This window comes from Enhydra lutris, unplaced genomic scaffold (genome assembly GCF_002288905.1).
Source record: "Enhydra lutris kenyoni isolate GAN:26980312 unplaced genomic scaffold, ASM228890v2 scaffoldscaffold9, whole genome shotgun sequence".
NCBI classification, from domain to species: domain Eukaryota; kingdom Metazoa; phylum Chordata; class Mammalia; order Carnivora; family Mustelidae; genus Enhydra; species Enhydra lutris.
In genome coordinates this window covers 63,598,470-63,618,067 of record NW_019154093.1, presented here as the reverse complement: position 1 = coordinate 63,618,067, position 19,598 = coordinate 63,598,470, and the positions used below count along the sequence as shown (strand labels likewise).

Sequence of the window (19,598 nt, the reverse complement as noted above, 5' to 3'; positions counted from 1 at the left end):
CCTCCGCTCTCGCCCCGGGCTTTGGCTACTCTCATTAGACCCGCGCCCTTGCCTTCTCCCGCCTATTTGCAGGATGAATGGAGGAACGTTTACTACCTCATCCCTGATGAGTTCCAGAAGATACAGCGGCCCATAAGCCAATGTTTCTGCACCTCGCGGGGTTCGTGCGGAAGGAAAGAAAAGGAGCGATTTGTTACTTAGAGCACCAGCTGCTTTTACCTTTCGTCCTGTGGGTCTCTCCCATCTGGCCCCCGCCTATCAAGCTCAGGCTTTAACAGTTTAGAGAGCATAGGTCAGTCCCGGGAGCACGCGCTCCCTCCTTCCCTTCCAGCCGCGGGTGGAAGAAAAACAAGCAGCCAGCTTGGGGGATGGGCCGGGCTCCTTTCCCGGTGGCTCCGGGGGGCAGTGCGGTGCGCCAAGAGGCGCGGGGCCGAGCCCGCAGCCCCGCCCCCGGGGGTGGGGCCTCCCGACGCTCGCCCCGCCCCCTCGCCGCCGACCCTCTGCTTCCTATTTACTCTGTCGCTACGGCTGGCGGTCACTTCGCTCTCTAGAGCCAGAGGACGCTAGGAGGGTCTGTCAGTAGGACACTTGAGGCTGTGAACACTGCCATGGCCCCCGTGCTTAGCAAGGACGCGGCGGACATCGAGGTACCCACTGCGCGCGGGGTCTCCTGGGGCGGGAGGGGGGCCCAGCTTGTGGGTGCGGGGGAGGGCGCGGGGATCGCTCGGGAAAGAGGAGGAGACGAGGGAAACTTTGCCTTCGTGGGAGGTCTGCGGGGCGGGTGGAGGGGCAGGGAGCCAGAGCCCAGCGTGGGCAGCGGGGGAGAGAAGTGGAGGGGTCCCGCGACTGGAGGGGGTGCCGTTTGGGTTGGGATCTGGGTTTACTTTGGTGGGGATTAAGGAAACCTGTCTTGTCCTGCCCGGAATGGCATGACTTAGAGGCACAAGAGTTCAGTGAGGCGGAGTCTGGAGGATAGGAGCTCACATTTCCCATCTAGTCTACCCCGACACTTACCTTTTCTCGGCCCCCCCCCTTCCCCCGTTTGCGTTTCCTGGCACCTGTCTGCTGCCCCCACCTCCAATAGATGAATCCTGAATAATGGCAAAGGTGGAACATAGAGATAAAGGAGATCTGTGTGTCAGCTATTATAGCAGTCCCCGCTAGCCAGTGTTCCTTATGAAATTATTTAACATAGGAATGGAACAAAGTATTGAGAATATGAAAAATGCAGTGCTGTCAGAAAAACAGAAACGAGCTGTATTTTTCTCTCCTTTCAACGTTTTTTGATTCCCTCTTGCGCTTTCTGTAAAATGTCATCTTTCTTTCTGTGAATAAGGTCCTACCTGAAGTGACATGACCATTTCCTTTAAATTCTCCCTAGGATCTTTATATGTATGAAATGAGAAGGATTTAATTATAAACAGTGATTTTAGACACACTAATCCAGTTCAGCATTTGTGAGCTAAGATAAATTGCTTATTTTTTTGTTGTGTTATAAGCCTCTTTTTTTTGAGTCTCCCCTTGCTGATAAAATGTGTGTATGTGTATCTGTGTATATTTTCTCTTTTTTTCTAAATGACACAATTTTTCTCTAGTCAGTTCTTTTCAGTGGCTTAAGTAAAAGTTTAAAACCACCTGTTTGCAGAATAGCTGCTTTTGCCACATTTTCCCTCTGTCATTGATTGAAGTAACTTTGTGTTCTCTTTGGGAGATAGTGAGTAGTAGTGTTTTCTCCCCACTCCATTCATTGGTTTGGGAAAAATCCATTTTAATAACAAGAGTCAAATTACATTGTAGTGATCTGTCTGTTTAATTTATTTGTGGTTTCTCTCGTGGATAGTTTACTATTTCGAAAATATTGATGGATAAGATATATTTAACCCAATATTTATTTAGTGTGTTTAGGGTAAAAGATACTTGATTTATGTCATGGTCCTTTTTGGTCCTTACTTTGACTTAACCAAATCCTTTCTTTTCCTTTCTCTTTTCTTTCTTTTTCTTTTTCTTCTCTTTTTTTCTTTTAAACTAGCTAAATAACAAACTTGACAGCATTCAGGCAGTACTGATTTTAGAGAGTAGAGTGCCAGAGGGCAGGTGGCTTTTGGCTTTTAGAATGGTGTGTAATTTGCTTAACTGATTTCTTTCTCTGTATTTCTCCTGCAGTTGTCTTTGAAATCAGTTCTTAACCAGATAACTCTAAGGAAAAGATGCCAGTAAAACATTTAATGAGTGGCTTAGTTTTGTATGTGTTTGAACCAAGACTGTTTGAAAAATCCAAACCCTCTCATTCCCCTCAATCTAATCTTAATCTAGAGGATTAATCTGTATGATATTACTTATAATCTAAAATGATCTTATAATATTACTTACAATGTAGCATGATCTGTATGATATTACTTACAATCTAGAATGGTGGTATTTAAAGTTTTTCAGCTTTTATGTAGTTCATATATGCAACACATTTTAATCAGTAATATCTTTCATTATACATAGTACCTTCCTTTTCTCTCAAAGTAATACCCGTGATTCATGAGCTAGAGTACCATGAGAGAGCGTGAAATTAATCATTAAAATATAATGCAGTGAGGAAAAATACTTTAAGCCTAAAGGAACACAATCAAGCATAGATGTCTCAGTTGATCCTATTGATTCACCAAAGTTCATTTTTGTTTGAAGAATCAGAATGAATTATGAAAGGTCAGTTTTCTATTAAATTTGAATGCATACCTTAGATTTGCCTTCCTTGAATGAATTCATTAATATCATTGTCTAGAGATTGATCTGTGACCATTGCTCTAGTCTCAAGTACATAGAGTAATCTTAAAAAAAAAAATCAGTATGAAACAAAGTACATATTCACTTGATAAATGTAAAAGGAACAGAAGGTGATGTTGACAAGCTTCTATAATAGTGATTTAATTTTCCCCATAAGCTACCTACAAAATCTCAGGTTTCAGTGAAGCAGCCAAGAAATATCTTTGTTTCTCAGGAAAAAAGTTACTGAGATATACAAAGTTGCTTTGTGTGTTCACTCCATAATTTCTAGCCTCAATTATATATTACATCAGGGCTTGAAGGATTGGGAACATGAAAAAAAAATCAGAATGTCACCAAATCCCAAAACTGGAATATTTCAGGCTGGAAGATAGGCGTAACAATGATGCATTAGTAAGTAAATAATATATTAGACAATAAAACCTCACTCATGTACTCAAAAACTGTCATTGTAGTAATTGTAGAAGCTGCATGAGAAGTCAAGGTTTGGGGGTTGCTTGGGTGACTCAGTCAGTTAAGCATCTGCCTTTGGCTCAGGTCATGATCCTGGAGTCCTGGGATCTAGTCCTGCATCCAGGCTCCTGCAGGGCTCCCTGCTCAGCTGGGAGTCTGTTTCTCCCACTCCCTCTGACCCTGCCCCTTGTCCTGCTCTCCTGTGCACATGCCTGTTTTTTTCTCTCTCAAACGAATAGATAAAAAATCTTAAAAAAAAATTAAGGTTTTTGCTTTTGTACTTGCTTTTTTGTTTGTTTTTTCTGTTCATTTTTTTCCCTGACATATTAATGTGATTCAAACCACAGGATCTGGAGCGGAGTGTCTGGGATTGAGGTCTAATTTAACTCTTTTTAGCTGTGTGATTCTAGGCAAGTTTCTTAGCTTCTCTGAGTCACATTTGCATAATCTGTTAAATAAAATCACAATAGAAAATACAATGAATGTCACAAATTGACATCTTGTTAGGAAAAAGGACAAATGTTAAACAAATAAGAATATGAACAAATACCTTAGGAAAATCACTGACCATGAATAATTAGCATTCTAAAGTTCATTAATAGTAGCTATATACTTTAAAAGTCATTGTGCTTTATGGAATTAATTTTTGGATAAAGCTGAATTTTGTCTAGATGATTTGAATAACAATTCTCCTGGGAAGGTTTCAAAGAAGATTGATACCCAATGTTGACCACTTTCCCTGACTTCATCATTATCTTCATAGTATTTCATTTAGTTTGAATTGATAACCAGTATAATATCAATATCTCCCCATTTAAAAGCAAGTAAGAGTGGTTCTAAAGAATGTACTGTGTTCAACGTCTTGTTCCTCTCCACTGATATGGATCATTGAGAATAGACTATGAAAGAATAGTTAAAGAAAAATGTATGTAGCCACAGGAGGCTTTTAATTTTTTAAATAACAGTAATTTTGGTAAATATTTACAGCCAAACTAAATTGCTACCTACCACTCTAATGCTTTCCCAATCACAAGTCAAGGTCCATTCCTTGAATTATCAGTTAGTGACTATTAAAGGGTATAAACTCATTTCACATTTACCCTCAATCAAAAAAGGATTTCAGTCTGTTGTCTACAGAATCACAGTGCATTTCAAGTCAAATAGAAATAGTTTCTGAATTACTTATACTCTGGCTTCCATTTGAGAAGATAATTGAGAAGTTTCTGTTTATTAAGAAAATAAGCTCATAAAATGGTAGATTTGTAAAATGGGAAAATAAAGGAAACTACTTGGAGAATGTTCATTTTAAGGAGCATTTTGAAAAAAGGGAAGGCATGGGTTATGAATTAATTGGTAGAGATAATGCAAGGTATTTCAGAGTACCCTTTATCATAACTGCTTTTGTACCAGGGGAGTAGGGAGGGTGGTGGATCCAAGAAAGAGAATAAAGATTCAACTTTGCAGAAGTTACGGTTATTTATTTAAAATTTTTAATGTTTTTTATTCAGTGTATAAGTGACAGTTCTTTCTTGTCTCCTTTCTTTTATTGATTGGGCACCACTGATCTATGGGAATGCTATCTTGACTTGCTAAGGCTTTAAAAAATTTTTTTTTAATTTAACTTTAAGCCTGTTTTATGAGTTTAAGTTGTTAAAAATTGCTTGTCCTCTGTTCTGTGGACCATATTTAAAGTATTTCTCTTTCTAAGGAATTTATCTTGGCAGTAAAAATGTGTCTCATTATGTGATTTGGGAAGTTACTTCATTCCAAATGATAGCTCCTTGCAGTTTTAAGGTACATTTACCTATGTAAGCATGGCCATATGTATATTTCAGTACATTTAAAAAAAAATCTACCACCTGCACACTGATTCAGTGACCAATTTTAGCAGTTTAATTAAAAACTGTGAGATTAATGACTAATGATGAATCTTTCACTAGGGAAATTTTTACATTGGATCTGCTTAATCTTAATCATAGCGGATACTCTTGTCCGATTGCTTAATTGTAAAAATGTGCTGGAATTCAGTAACCTTCTTTTTGACATTCTGGAAGAAAAATTCAGTTTTGGAAGGCTGAACATTTGCAGTAAGGAATTGATAAGAATGTGAAAGACATCTAGGGCCAAAATACTGAGATAATTGGTTAATCTCAGGGCCAAAATACTGAGATAATTGGTTAATCAGTGTCTTCCATTAACTATTTGAATACAGCATTTTACCAAACAGGGAACAACTCAAGAACTAAAAAATAGATTTTCCAGTAAGGTAAACTTATCTGGCCACTGTGGGAGAATTTTTAATAAGCATAAACTTAAGTTATAAAATTAAAAACACTAAAATTAAAGATAATGAGACTGAAAAAGTTATAAAATAATCTGACAAAGAAAATCTGATACTTGTTATAATCCAGACTTCAGCGTGGTGATAGCGGATATTGAAAAATAGAATTGGCCGTTTTTTTTTTGTTTGTTTGTTTTGTTTTTCTTTCTTAGATGTAGGTCTATAATGACAAATATGTGGTAGAAACCTTCAGTCCTTAAAACTGTAAGAAAAATTCTATGTCATTTATACCTTGCCTTAATTCAAAAATAATTAGTAAGGCATTCTAAGATTACAAATTTATCTATAGTCAGAATTTTGATTTTCAAATGTGACATGTTTACCTTCTGAATTTCATTTGCTCTTAATCCTCTATATCAAAACAAGGTATTTTTTGGCCTCAAACATCAATAGTGTGGATGTTCACTGATATCCTGGAGCCAATTATACTACTGAGATAACTCTTAATAGGATTATATATTTCCTGTGGTTTATAATTATTACTTCTTCCATTGCTTGACATTAAAATGTTATGCTGGTTGAGGTGAACTCAATGTACTTTTATTTTAGAATGTTCACCACAGTTATCTATTTATTGATATTAGGAAGTCAGTAATTTTGTATACAGTTATTTCTTTTGTATTTCAGAAAATCAAGCTCTAGTTCCTAGTTTAAAAAGAAAGCATCATATTAAAACAGGCCTGGGTTCTAATCCTGGCTTCTTGGTTTTTGTTTGTTTGTTTTTTTGTTTGTTTTTGTTATTGTGGTCAAGTTCTTTCCTGGACTATTATTTCTTCCTCTGTCAATTGGATTAAGCTTAATTATGTCATGCAATAGCTATCATGATTAATTAGTGTCCCCTATACAACCAGTGCCTCAGACAGCCTGTGTCACATAAAGTGTATGTTTTTTAAATGGCAGTACTTCTTTTAAATATCACTACTGCATGTGTCATGTGTATTGTGTAAGCATCATTTGGCTGGAATTTTATTCAATTCCAGAAATTAAGTAGTGGTATCAAAGTCTGTTAAAATATGTAAGGGGGGGGTAATGAAGATAAAAAGAATTATGATGAGAGCTCATTACAGATTCAGAAATGCTGCAGATATGTTTTATAAGAAAGTTCCTGAATTTTATTTGTGAATATTACCAATGAGGAGGGGGAATTTCTGAAATTCAGATTAATTAAAAGACCCACTTCATTTTCTATTTCTATTTTTAAAATATCTTTAATGCCCTCTGTATTGCTAACCTTCTAATGTAAATGGAGGAGGATTCAAAGGAAGTATGTGGTATAGGATTTGTCTATACATGGGATTATCCACGTCTAATACACTAGGGAATAAGATTCAAATCCAGGGCTGACCCCCCTGACCCTTACTATTTTACTGCAGTATACATATGGATTCGTTTTTTTAGTGTTTTTCTGGGTTGTTTTTGAGACCATATCAGGACCAGTGCATTGGTGAAAATTATTTCTTGGCATTCTCAACTATATTTAGAAGGCTTTAGTATCATCCTTTGCTGAAAAAGAATTTCTGCACAATTACTAAAAAAAAAAAAAAAACCAAAAACAAAACTCAGATATCTTTTCGTACAAACTGGATTAAGCTTATAATTTCTCTAAGTATACTAGCTTGAAAGACGTCCCCCCACCAAACTTCTAAGCATCCTTGCACATACTGTATGTTCATGAAAACTTTTTCACTGCCTAGGAAGTAAACAGTTGGAGATCAGCCTATTGTGAACCAGGAAATGTAAAGTGTGCTTTTTGTGAAAGATGACTCAAATATTAAACTTTTTTATACTAGGTTATGGTAATTTTATTTCTTTGAGAATTTCAGCTTGGTTGTATAATAGCATTCTTACTATCCTCTACCTCTATCATAATAATTAAAGAGACAATCTGTGTTCCTACCTCCCAGGTGCTTGGAAATTGATATTATGAGTGCTTATGAATGTCCCCTTGAGGCATTGCTGACTGGGCCACTTTGAAGAAAAATCTCTTCATCAATAATGAAGCCCTGAGGGCAACTTCTCAGGGGACCCACACAAAATTACATGTCAACTCCAGGCCAGATTTATACAGATGGTGCTCATGGATGGAGCCCTGACTGCACTTCCTCTCCTATATCTTATATCCCACCACTCTGCTGATCCTCCCCACTCCCCCCACCCCTTACACTTCTCTATCCAAACTTCATTCCCTAATTTTCAACTTGTTTTGCCCACCCACAACTGACTCGCCTAAGTAGATCTTTTATTTAATCTTTGTGAAATCCTTTGAATGATACTGAAAATCGGCTATAGCAGCATGTTAAAAATTTTAAATGTTAGTATGTCTAATGTAAATGCCATGTGAAAATCTTCAGCAAAGCAATAGAACAGAATCTGTATTCACTGTATGTTAATTAATGCAAGTATTCTAGGATAGGATAGGGGACAGGCCAGGAAATAAGTTTGCTCTATGTGTTGGATCCCTTGCTCTCTAACGTTGTGGAAAGCATTCAACCACTATGAAGTTTGCTGACTTCTCAATGAGTTTGCTATTGATCAGTCTTTTAAGGATGGTTTGTAATAAAATATGGCAATGGTGAAATTGTTTGAAATGTGACCTGCTGATTGATCCTATTAAGGAAATGCAGACATGATATTGTCATAGCTACTCTATTTTACATACTAGGTGGGATTAAGTATACCATCTGTACCTATTATATGGAATTGGTATACTTACCTGATTTTTAAACTTTCTTCCTGCTTGCCTTCTTTTTCTTTTCCAATCAAACGAATGATTTTTTTTTTTTTAGATCTCTCCTGGGCACACAGAAAAAGTCCAATCCTTTTACATGCGATGGAGTTCTGTGAGGTGATCTGGCATTCATAAATTCATATTTTGTATCTCCTGGATGATGATGTCTTTAACTAGAAATTATGATCAGAGATTCTAAAAAGGAGTTGGGAATCTTTTAGTGCTTCTCCAGAGTGTTTGTAGATTGATAACTGTCAGTGAAAGCCAGAGTATTAAATCCTTGGGTTTCTATCCCATAGGGGATTCAGGTTACCTTTCTCTGACTCCTTGTATCACAGTGACCTCAAACCTTTGGGGACTTTCAGATATTCCTACATGACAAATATTGGGGAGTACTGGAGTAGAATGCTTAAAATTCTCATACTTCAAAGAAAGCTATTCAGTTCTTCTCACAGATCCCTAGGGTTAAATAAACCATGACAGCTTTCATAACAAGATGCTTTTGGGTGGGAAAGTTAACTTTTATACATTTTTTTTCATTCTTCTGATTTAATTTTTAAAATTGTTTATCATGATCATTACAGGAAAAAAAAATGCCAAAAGTGAAAAGTAGACCCCAAATGTACATAGTCACACCACCCAAAACAGCCTTGCTAAATAATTCAGTGTTTTTCTTTCCTATGCATAAGGAATAGTTTTTTCCTATTTTCCCTAAACTGAAGAACTATTTTTCCTAAACAGTTTTTATCAGATTGAGTTTTATATTTGCTTCCTTCTCCAATCAGAACTATTTCCCCTGATTCATACTACTTTTAAAATAGTTTTAAATAGCACCATGAGATTCCGTGGAGTGAAGATACCAAAACTTATTCAGAACTCTCCTTTATGATCAGAAATTTACTTTGTTTTAGTTGTTTATAATAATGCTTCAGTATTTCTTTTCTTAAGACATTTTGCTTAAAATACATTGGAAAGGGTTGGCTTCATTGATATATAGTGCATAGTGCATTTCCGTTTGCCTTTTCCATCTACCTACATGATTCAAATGAATTAAGTGTCTTTAAAAAAAGCGTTTTTAAAAGGAAAAAAGGGTCTATTATTGGGTGCAAAGACAGGACAAAATGCATTTGGAAACAATTACTCATTTGCTGCATCCCCCCATCACTTTCAAGGTTACAGAACACACAGGCATCTAAATACAGTTTCCTTTGATGTGGGTGTGACTTCATTTGGACTCAGTGCTTATTTGATGCTTCATTCTAGATCATGGCTTGACTGCCTGACTTTTCCATATTTTTTTCTTCCAAGGAGAAGAGGAAGAGTAAAGCTGGGTTTCAGATTGTTATTTTAAGTGGATAAATCTCAGGTTTTTATCTTCAGTGAATAAATATAACAACTGCAAATGTTCCAATGTGTGAACAAAATAGAAGCTTTTATATTGTTCCTGCCACCCTGTGCCCCTCCCTCTCCTTAAGCCACTCTAGCAGACCAGATTTTCAAAGTATTCTTTTACCCTAGGCCTTTGTATTAGACATATAATGTGGGGTGTGTGTGTGTGTGTGTGTGTGTCCATGCACAATTTCTTTTTCTTTTTCTTTTCTTTATGTACTCAAGAAGAGAAAGTGGTGATTGGCTTAATTTGGATTTGTTTGAATATTGGTTAATTTGAACATGTTTTCCACATTTTAAAATAATTTGGGTTTTCTTTTTTAAAAATTTACTTTAATAGGATTTTAGTGTAAGAATAAAAGAAAAATAGAAATAAATACAAATAAGAAAAATAAAACCATCTCTTAACAAAGTGACTTTAGAGGGAACACACTTCAACATAATAAAAGCCATGTATGAAAAACCCTCAGCTAACATCAGAGTCAGTGGTGAAGAATTGAAAGCTTTTCCTTTAAAATGAGGAACATGTCAAAGATGACTCCCTCTTACCACTTTTATTTAACATGTACTGGAAGTCCTACCTGCAGCAAGCAGATGGAAAAAAAAAAAAAGGTACCAAATTGGTAAGTAAGAAGTAAAACTGTTATATGCAGATGACATGATACTAAATATAGAAAGCCTAGAAAACTCTTAGAATAAATTCATCCAGTGAAGGTGCAGGATACAAAATTAATACACTGAAATCTGTTATGTTTCAATATACTAATAATGAAGTAGCAGAAGGAGAAATTAAGAAAACAATCCCATAAAAAATAATAAAATGCCTAGAATTAAATTTAACCAAGGAGATGAATGATCTACATTCTGAAAGCTATAAGACACTGATGAAAGAAATTGAAGATGGCACAAATAAATAGACCATGCTCATAGTTTGGAAGAATTAATATTGCTAAATGTTTATATTACCCAAAGCAATCTACAGATTCAGTATAATCTCTATCAAGATACCAGTAATATTTTTCACAGAACTTGAACAAATAATCATAAAATTTGTATGGAACCACAAAATGTCCTGAAGCAATTTTGAGAAAAAAGAAAAATAAAGCTGGAGGTATCACAATTCTAGGTTTCAAGCTATACTACATAGCTATAATAATCAAAACAGTATGGCATTGACATAAAAATAGACACATAGATCAAACGAAGAGAATAGAGAGCCCAGAAATAAACCCCATTTATATGTTCAATTAATCTATGACAAAAAGAGGCAAGAATACAAAATGGGGATAAGATAGTCTCTCCAATAAATGGTGATGAGAAAACTGGACTCAATATGTAAAAGAATGAAACTGGACCACTTTCCATCACCATACAGAAAAATAAACTCAAAATGAATTAGAGATCTAAATACAGGACCTGAAACCCTAAAATTCTTTTTTTTTTTTTGGTAAAGATTTTATGTATTTGAGAGAGCATGAGAGAGAGCGAAAGAGAGAGAGAGCGAGTGAGCTTGAGTCAGGATAAGGGCAGAGAGAGAGGCAGAAGCAGCCTCTCTGCTGAACAGGGAGTTGACTCAGGGTCTTGATCCCAGGACCTTGGGATCATGACCTGGAAGGCAGACGCCTAACTGACTGAGCCACCCAGGCAATCCCTAAAACCATAAAATTCTTAAAAGAAAACATAGGCAGTAATCACTTGGGCATTGGCCTTAGCAATATTTTTCTGGATCTGTCTCTTCAATAAAGGGAAATAAAAGTAAAAATAAGCAATTGTGGACTACATTAAACTAAAAAAAAGCTTTTGCACAGCAAAGGAAACCATCAACAAGATGAGAAAACAAGCTACTGATTGGAAGAAGATATTTGCAAATGATATATTCAATAAGAGGTTCATATCCAGAATATATAAGGAACTCATATATCTGAATACCAAAAGTACAAATAATCAATTTAAAAATGGGCAGGTGCGCCTGGATAGCTTAGTCAGTTGAGCATCCAACTCTTGATTTCAACTCAGGTCATGATCTTGGGGTCCTGGGATTGAGCCTCAGGTCAGAGTCTGTGCTTAGGAGGGAGTCTGTTTGAAGATTCCCTCTGCTCCTCCCCCTGCTTACACATGTACGCATGTATGCGTCTCTCTCTCTCTCTCTAAGGTAAATAAATCTTCAATAAAAATAAAAATAAAAATGGGCAGAGGACCTGAATATTCATTTCCCCAGAGAAGACATACAGATGGCCAACAGTTAGATGAAAAGATACTCAGTATTACTAATCATCAGGAAAATGCAAGTCAAAACTACATTGAGCTATCAGAATAACTAGAATAACTCACATCAATCAGAGTACCTAGTGTCAAAAAGACAAAAAATAAGTGTCGGTGAGAATGTGGAGAAAAGGGAACCCATGTGCGCTGTTGGTGGTAAATTGGTGCAGCCTCAAAAAATTAAAAATAGAAATCTTGTGTGGTCCAGTAAGTCCACGTCTGAGAATTTATCCAAAGAAAATGAAAATACTAACATGAAAATATATATGCATTCCTATGTTCACTGCAGCATTAATTGTAATAGCCAAAACATAGAAGCAATCCAAGTGTCTATCAACAGATGAATGGATCAAGAAGTGGTATATATACATACAATAGAATACTACTTAGTTGTACAAAATAATTAAATCTTGCCATTTGCAACAATATGGATAGACTTAGTGGGCATTATGCTAAGTGAATAAGTCAGACTGAAAAAGACAAATACCATTTGACTTCACTTATATGTGGATTCAAGAAGACAAGACAAATGAACAAAAACCAGAAATAGACCCATAAATAGAGCAAACTAGTGGCTGTGGGGGCCCGGAGAATAGGGGATAGGCACAATAGGTGAAGGAGATTAAGAGGTATAAACTTCCAGTTATAAAATCAATTAGTCATAAGGAGGAAAAAAGTACAGACTAGGGAATATAGTCACTAATATTGTAATAACCTTGTATGGTGACAAATGGTAAATAAACTTATGGTGAGCATTTCATAATGTACATAACTGTGGAATCACTATGCTGTACATCTGAAACTCATATGGTACTGTAAGTTGGTTAAACTTCAATAATAAATGAAGTACATACATGTACAAAAGAAAAGTAGAAATAAAACAGATTTTAAGAAAATTAGATGCTAATTAATTATAAAATCACAACAAAATCAGTACTCTTTTGGAAACATATAAGCCACTAAAATTAACTTCAGGTAAATTCAGAATTAGCAATGGACTAGTAGGCTTGATCTATTATAGTATTTATTATAATATAATATGTAATGGAGCATTACTATTTATTGTATTTAAAATGGACTTGTAGCACAGATTGGTTAAGAATGTAGACTCTGGAATTAAAGTGTTAATGTTAATTGTATCCTAGCTGTGCCACATTTTCGTTTTTGACATTGGCAAATAACTTCAAATTTCCATGTTTTAATTTCCTCATCTGTCCAGTGGGGACAGTGATAGTACCTATATCATGGGATAGTTGTATGGTTGAAGGAAATACTACAAATTCGTCATTTTTAATAGTGTCAACATATAGCAAATACACAGTTAACATTAAATATTAAAATACTGATGTTGCTGGGTGAACTGGGGAGACCCCTAGCCCTGAGGCCTTGATCCAGGCTATCCCAAAGTTGTCCCCGAATGCTCTCTATCTCCTCAGGAGAATTCAAGGACAGACACAACACTGAATGAGAGACACATGTGGGGAAAGTATTAAGCGAGAAGTATGCTTTCAAGATGTGAGAACATGCAGTGGAGTGAGAGAGAGCTGTGGGCCCAGAGGTTTGGGTTTCATTTTTTATTGATGGTTTTTAACAAGGGGGTGGAATATTCATTATTCGGGGTGGGGATTTCCTGGAAGCAGGGTTTAGCCTTTCCTTCCTTATTTTGCTTGGCTTTCTGTCCTGCTTTGTCAGCCATCTTGGGCTTGTCTACTTTATCCAGTTTCTTGTGACTTTGTTTTGGAGTGCTGCCAGGATAGGCCTCTGACTTTCCCAATAGCTGGCCATGACTTTTTGTGGGCCTCCAGGCATTGTGTTAGAGTCTAACTAACTGCCTCTAACACTGATAACAGCTACCAATTGTCTTTTTGACTCCAGTGACCTATGTCTTTGATAATCATGAGGTTTTAATCTTTTAAACACAGAAATTTATTTTTTTCTTTTATGTATTAAGAAATATTATTAATTTCTTACTATGTGCTAGAAACTAGTCCAGATTTTTGGAAGCATACCTGCAAACAAGATAGAAAAGATTTCTGTTCTCAGTAAAATTGCAATACAGTATGAAAATAAAGGGCAGTAAAGATTTCAAACTGTATCATAATTTCAGATAGTATCATGAAATTTTGTAAAAGTAAACCACAATAATATGATGCAGAATGACTGGTGGGTCCTCCTTTATTTGGGGTAGTCAGAGAAGGCCTCCTTGTGGAGGTGACATTTCAACTTAAACCTTAAACTTATGAGAAGGAGACTGCCGTGGCTTTTGAGGAACAAAGAAAGAAAATTAAAGAGGTTGGATTGGACTTAATCTGAGGATCAAAAAGAAATAACAGGTGTATGAGATACAAGTGTTGTATTTAATGACATTAATTTTAAATCCCTAATAGATACCAAAGTAAAGAAATTAAATAGGCCACTGGAAATGAGTATCTGAAGGTTAGTAAAGAAATCATATCTAGAGATGGAGAGTGGGGGATTATTGATACAAAAATGGTGTTTAAAATCCTGGGACTGAGTAAAATCACTTAGAGACAGTGTAGCTAGACAAAAGTTGGTGATTTAGGCATTTAGTAGAAGAAAAATAGCTAGGAGTCTGTGGTATTACAGAATACAAAGGAGGAGGAAGATGGAGGTATTGTCAATTCTTTATTGCTGTTGAGAGGGAAGAGGAGGGCATGAAAGTTCTCTTGTAATTTGGTGGGATGGAGAAATTGTGAATTTAATAATAGCTATTGGAAAAAGAAGTCCAGTTGGAACAGATTGAGGAGGGAACAGGAGATAAAAAAGTGAAATAGTGATACTAGAAAACTAGTTCAGCTCCACAGTGGAACACAGAAAGTGGGATGTAGCTGGAGGGGGAGAATAGAGCATGCACATATGCTAATGAAAGAGATCCAATAGAAGGAGACACCATTGTTAAAAAACACAGAAGGGGTAATTATTTGTATAAAGGGATTCTTTTGGTGAGATGGAATAGGATTGATGAATTTAAGCATTAAGAGTCAGATGAATGGCAGAGAGGTGCCATAGTGGGTGTTTCCATCTGATGGTTTTTAGTTTCTCTAAGAGTGTGAGGCAAAATCATTAACTGAGGGTAAGAGGAAAACAACATGTAAATTTGAAGAATAGATGAAAGTATGAATAAACTTTCTGGAAAGTGGAAGTATGAAAATAATAAGGAACTATAGTAAGTTATTAGGCATTGTGTATTTTCCATTTGAAATTTGTTAAGAATTTAGCATGAATGTGATTGTGGGTTCTTCCAGCCATTTTTAATTGCTTGGGTTCGGACAAAGAGTAATTAATTTAGTTAAGATTCCTGGATAATTATGTTGGTGTGAGAGAGGGGCAGAAAATTAAGGGTTTCATGAAGAATTCATAGTGGTGAATCATGGAATCTAATGTGATGGAATTCAGGATAGTAGGGAAAAATGAATCGCGAGAATACCAGAGGTGATGTGCTCAATGGGATGGTGGTCTTAATAAGAATTGTTGGAAGGTATAAGAGTATGAAAGCGGAAGAAATAGAGATTAGAATGGTGTGTTTGAAATAAAGCTTTTGGAGATGGTGTGATAATTAGTAATAAAAAGGTCAAGAACATAACCAAGGGGGGTTGTGCCTTTGGTGATATGCAAGGAAAAATCAATTGGTGGTGAGATCGTAGAATAAGGGGCAGATGCTGGATGATTCAAGTGACTGTTGAAACTAAGACTGCTGTAAGAGTGGTGGGGTGTGAAAGAGAACTTGATTTAAATTCTCACTGCATTTGGACAGGGTGGTGGGTGACCAAGGAATTGGTAGATGACAGGAGGACAGATATAAGGAGTAGAACACAGAGGAAAGATGATGTGAAGATACCTGAGGAAAGATAGCCATGAGGTTAGAGGCAGAGCTTGGAGTAATGTATCTGCAAGCCAAGGAATGACAGGGATTGCCAGAAGACAATGGAACCTTGAAGTGACAATGAAGGGGTCTACCCTATAGGTTTCAGGGGGCATATGGCTCAGTTGACACCTTGATTTCATACTTGTATCTTCCAGAACTGGAAGATAATAAATTCTTGTTGTTTTAAAGGCACTTAATTTGTGTGTTTTTTGTTTGTTTGTTTGTTTGTTTGTTTTTATGGTAGCCCTAACATGCAGATAAATATAAATTTTGTTTTAAAGATTTATTTCTTTTAGAGAGAAAGAGACCATGAAGGGGAAGAGTGGGACAGAGAGAGAGGTGGAGAGAATCAGACTCCTGGCTGAGCAGGGGGGCCTATAAGGCTTAATACCAGGACCTCAAAGTCACGACCTGAACTGAAACCAAGAGTCAGATGCTTAACCAACTCAGCCACAGGCACCCCCACAAATAAATACAGTTTTCATCCAAGAAGCTGGGATATTTGTGGAAGGAAGAAAGGGATGGAGGGAAGATACTTTAGATGTAAGGGTAGTGAGGCTGGTGATATCTAACATTTGTAAGGGAAGAAATCTTATTGCATACAAATTCATAATTTAAGAAAGTAATTAGGGTTAAATATCATATTTTAAAGAGTTCTAAATATGTTGTTAGAGTCCTAATTGTGCCACTTTTTACCTTTGTGAACTAAAGCTAATTTCCCTATCTATGAAATGGAGATCTTGACTTTTCCTAACTACCTTGTAGTGTTTTGTTTATAACAAATGAATTAAGAATAAATGCAAGTGCAGGCTGCTATTAATCATAATGTTGTTTGACTTATAGACATGCACAATTCATGTATGAGAGGAAAAGATGTTTATTATCAAATATGGCAATGAACCACATACATAACTTTTAAAATCCACATTAAAAATTAAATAAATATTTTTTCACCAAATCTTAAGTTACCAACAAAGTATACCTTCATTCAATTTTATAAGTAATTATTAAGTACCTGCTATATCCTCTGCCCTACATTAAGTACTTGTTGGGACTGGCTAGAAAGATAAATGTGTCTCTCCTAAATGAGCTTATGATACCAGAATGGAAGATGAGGCAAATTCACAAATAACTATAAATCAAGATAGAAAGTAAAAAGTGCTTTAAGGTGATGGTCCAGAGTTATGGTGTTAGAATTAAAGTCTGCATGTTATAAATTCACATTCACACAACTTAATCATTTATTTTTACATTCTTTGATGTTGTTTAATAAATGATAATAAAGAAATTTGTGTAACTTTTATTGCAATCTCCTCCCACCTCCACTCTGATCTCTGGTAATTCAAGGACCAAAAAAATGAGTTAGGTGTCTATTTTTAGAGACAGGGTGTAAAGGGCTGCCCTGGCTGATACAGGTCAAGTGTAAGACAGGTGTAAATATAGGAGCTGGCAGAGTTAGATTAAAAAGGGGTGAATGTGGGTCTGTGCACTTACATTTTTTTTTCCCTGTTGCTTTACTTATGAACATGTTGCCAGTCTTACAAAGATGCATTATTTTCAGAAATATTGAAACCAAGAGCATAGAAAGGTTAAATGGTTTGATTAAAGTCAGTAGTGAATTGGAAACTAAAACCCATGAATATAAGCTCAATTTTACATTGCTGTTTATTCACACATTAAAATACATGACAAGAAAATGAGGAATCAAAGAAGTATAGGAATGGGAAGTCCTTCAAATGTTATTTCATTTCTGCACTCCCCCTAGTAGGTATTCAGAAAATTTCTCAGTAAGATATTTTATAATGGGTTCTTCAAGGAGTCCTTCACTTGTATAAATGAAGCAAGGTGTGAATGACTTCTAATCCACAAACCAGATGGTTGTAGGGGAGGGAGCTTATGAAATATCATCAATCACTTCTCAATATGATGTTAATTGACCAGTTTTGCCCTTTTCCAGGTTACTTTGACCTCTGACAGGACAGATTATTTGTTGGGGAAATTAGGAGAAAGAAATAGGCACAATGGATTAGAAGGCTGGAGTTGGTTTGGGGGAAAAAGTATATATATGTATATATATATATACGTATATATATTATATACGTATATATATATTTTTTTTTCTTCTATAGTTCCTCTATATTTGGGTATGTGTTATAAAACTTTGGTTCACTGGACTCCTAGACTGAAAGACTTTTTTTTTTTTTTTTTTTTGGTATTCTACTTTGTAACAATAATAATGTCACTGTAAAGACAACCAGTTTATATTTAAGGATTAAAAAATGTAATTAAAGGTTGTATCTATGGCTAATTTATATTAGCTTAACCCTTGCCCCTTTTGGATCTTTAGTACTGTGCAATTTTGAATTAATTATGGTACACGGTGAGTATTTAGAGGTACACATTGTGTAATCATAATTTGCAGTACTATGATCAACATAAAGCAGTTTAGTTCTCAATCTGAAAATTAGAGAATCTATGTAATTATTTAATTTGATAGTTTAAAAATAGTATACCTGCATAATAACTATGGCTTAAAAATATAGTGTCTGATGTTTGATAACTTGTTTTTTTGAGTCCATTTTTCTGGGGAAATTTAACTACATTAACTGGTCATAAGAGTTCTTATGCTATTACTCAAGCTCACCAGTGCCTTTTAATATCCATGGAAACTACTTTAGATTGACATGGAGTTTTGAGTTCCTTCCATTATTAAGGTGTTATTGCTGCAACATTATGATTTACTTACTGCCCAGTGAATCTTGTGGGTAATCTCTGAATTATCCCATTGTTTTAGTAATGACATCTTTAAGTGTTATTTAATTTTTATCAGGAAAATGAATACACACACACAAAACTTAAAAAAATAAATTAAGAAGAGCTTTTAAAGAAAAGCAAGGCACCTTTTACTATTCTTACCAGTGACAAACTGGTAAGCAACTAATTAGGGGTGGGGGAAAAGGGAGTGAAGAGTAGGGAAGCCTTGATTTGTAGTATTTGTTGATTACAATGGGGTAAATACCTCTTCTGTGGCAGATTTTAAGCCCTAAAAATGTGGAGTTTGGAACAGGTTAACTATCAGTTTTCCAGAGCCCATTGGAGCTGGGTCTAGCACACCATTGAGTTTTCTGTATCCCTTCCCATCTTCTCCCAGCTCCTTTTTTAGAGGCAACACTTTTAGCTGTTTCTGTTTTTAATTCCCCTGCTAGTATGATTCCAATTTGTATTTATCAGATTTTTGGATATTTTCCTTTTTGTGTTTGGCCATTTGCCTAGCAGTTTTGGAAAAAGTACATTTTTTTAAAAGGCCACTTGAAGTTCAAGATTTAAAACACTAGATATTTGGATATCTGGGTTTCTCTACTATAATTTAAATGACCAAATAACGAATGGGCTTAAAAATGAAAAACAATGAAATTATAAGATAATACCAAGAAAAGTTTTCTGAGGAATAATTTTAGAAAATGTTATTGATCATTTTGCTACGTCAATAAAAGAATTAATAAACACAAGATATTTCCACAGCCTTGCCTATGTTATTGTTTTGCTACATTAATATATTTTGCCTGTTTTCAAGATTCTGGTTGTAACAGAAGAATGGTGTAAGAAACACCATTTAGATTCCTTTTTAAAGTTATCAAATGCTTCCTATAATTCCATAAGGCGTATTTTTAGGATGGTTAAATTTCACTTTAATTAAAACTTTTTTTTTACTCTTTCCAATAAAAATGTTATGTTCATTGTAACAAATTTTAAGGTAAAAGAAA

At 35.6% G+C, this 19,598-nt stretch overlaps 1 protein-coding gene across 1 annotated transcript in view; it reads left to right on the top strand.

Annotated features, from left to right (window-relative positions):
• The first annotated feature begins 522 nt into the window (after positions 1–522).
• Positions 523–19,598, top strand: part of LOC111142998 (dihydropyrimidine dehydrogenase) — an 828,681-nt gene continuing 809,605 nt past the window's right edge. Inside the window, exon 1 of the mRNA XM_022496386.1 lies at positions 523–647. Coding sequence (XP_022352094.1) covers positions 609–647 — 39 coding nt within the window. The 5' untranslated portion in view covers positions 523–608. The remainder of the gene's footprint in view (positions 648–19,598) is intronic.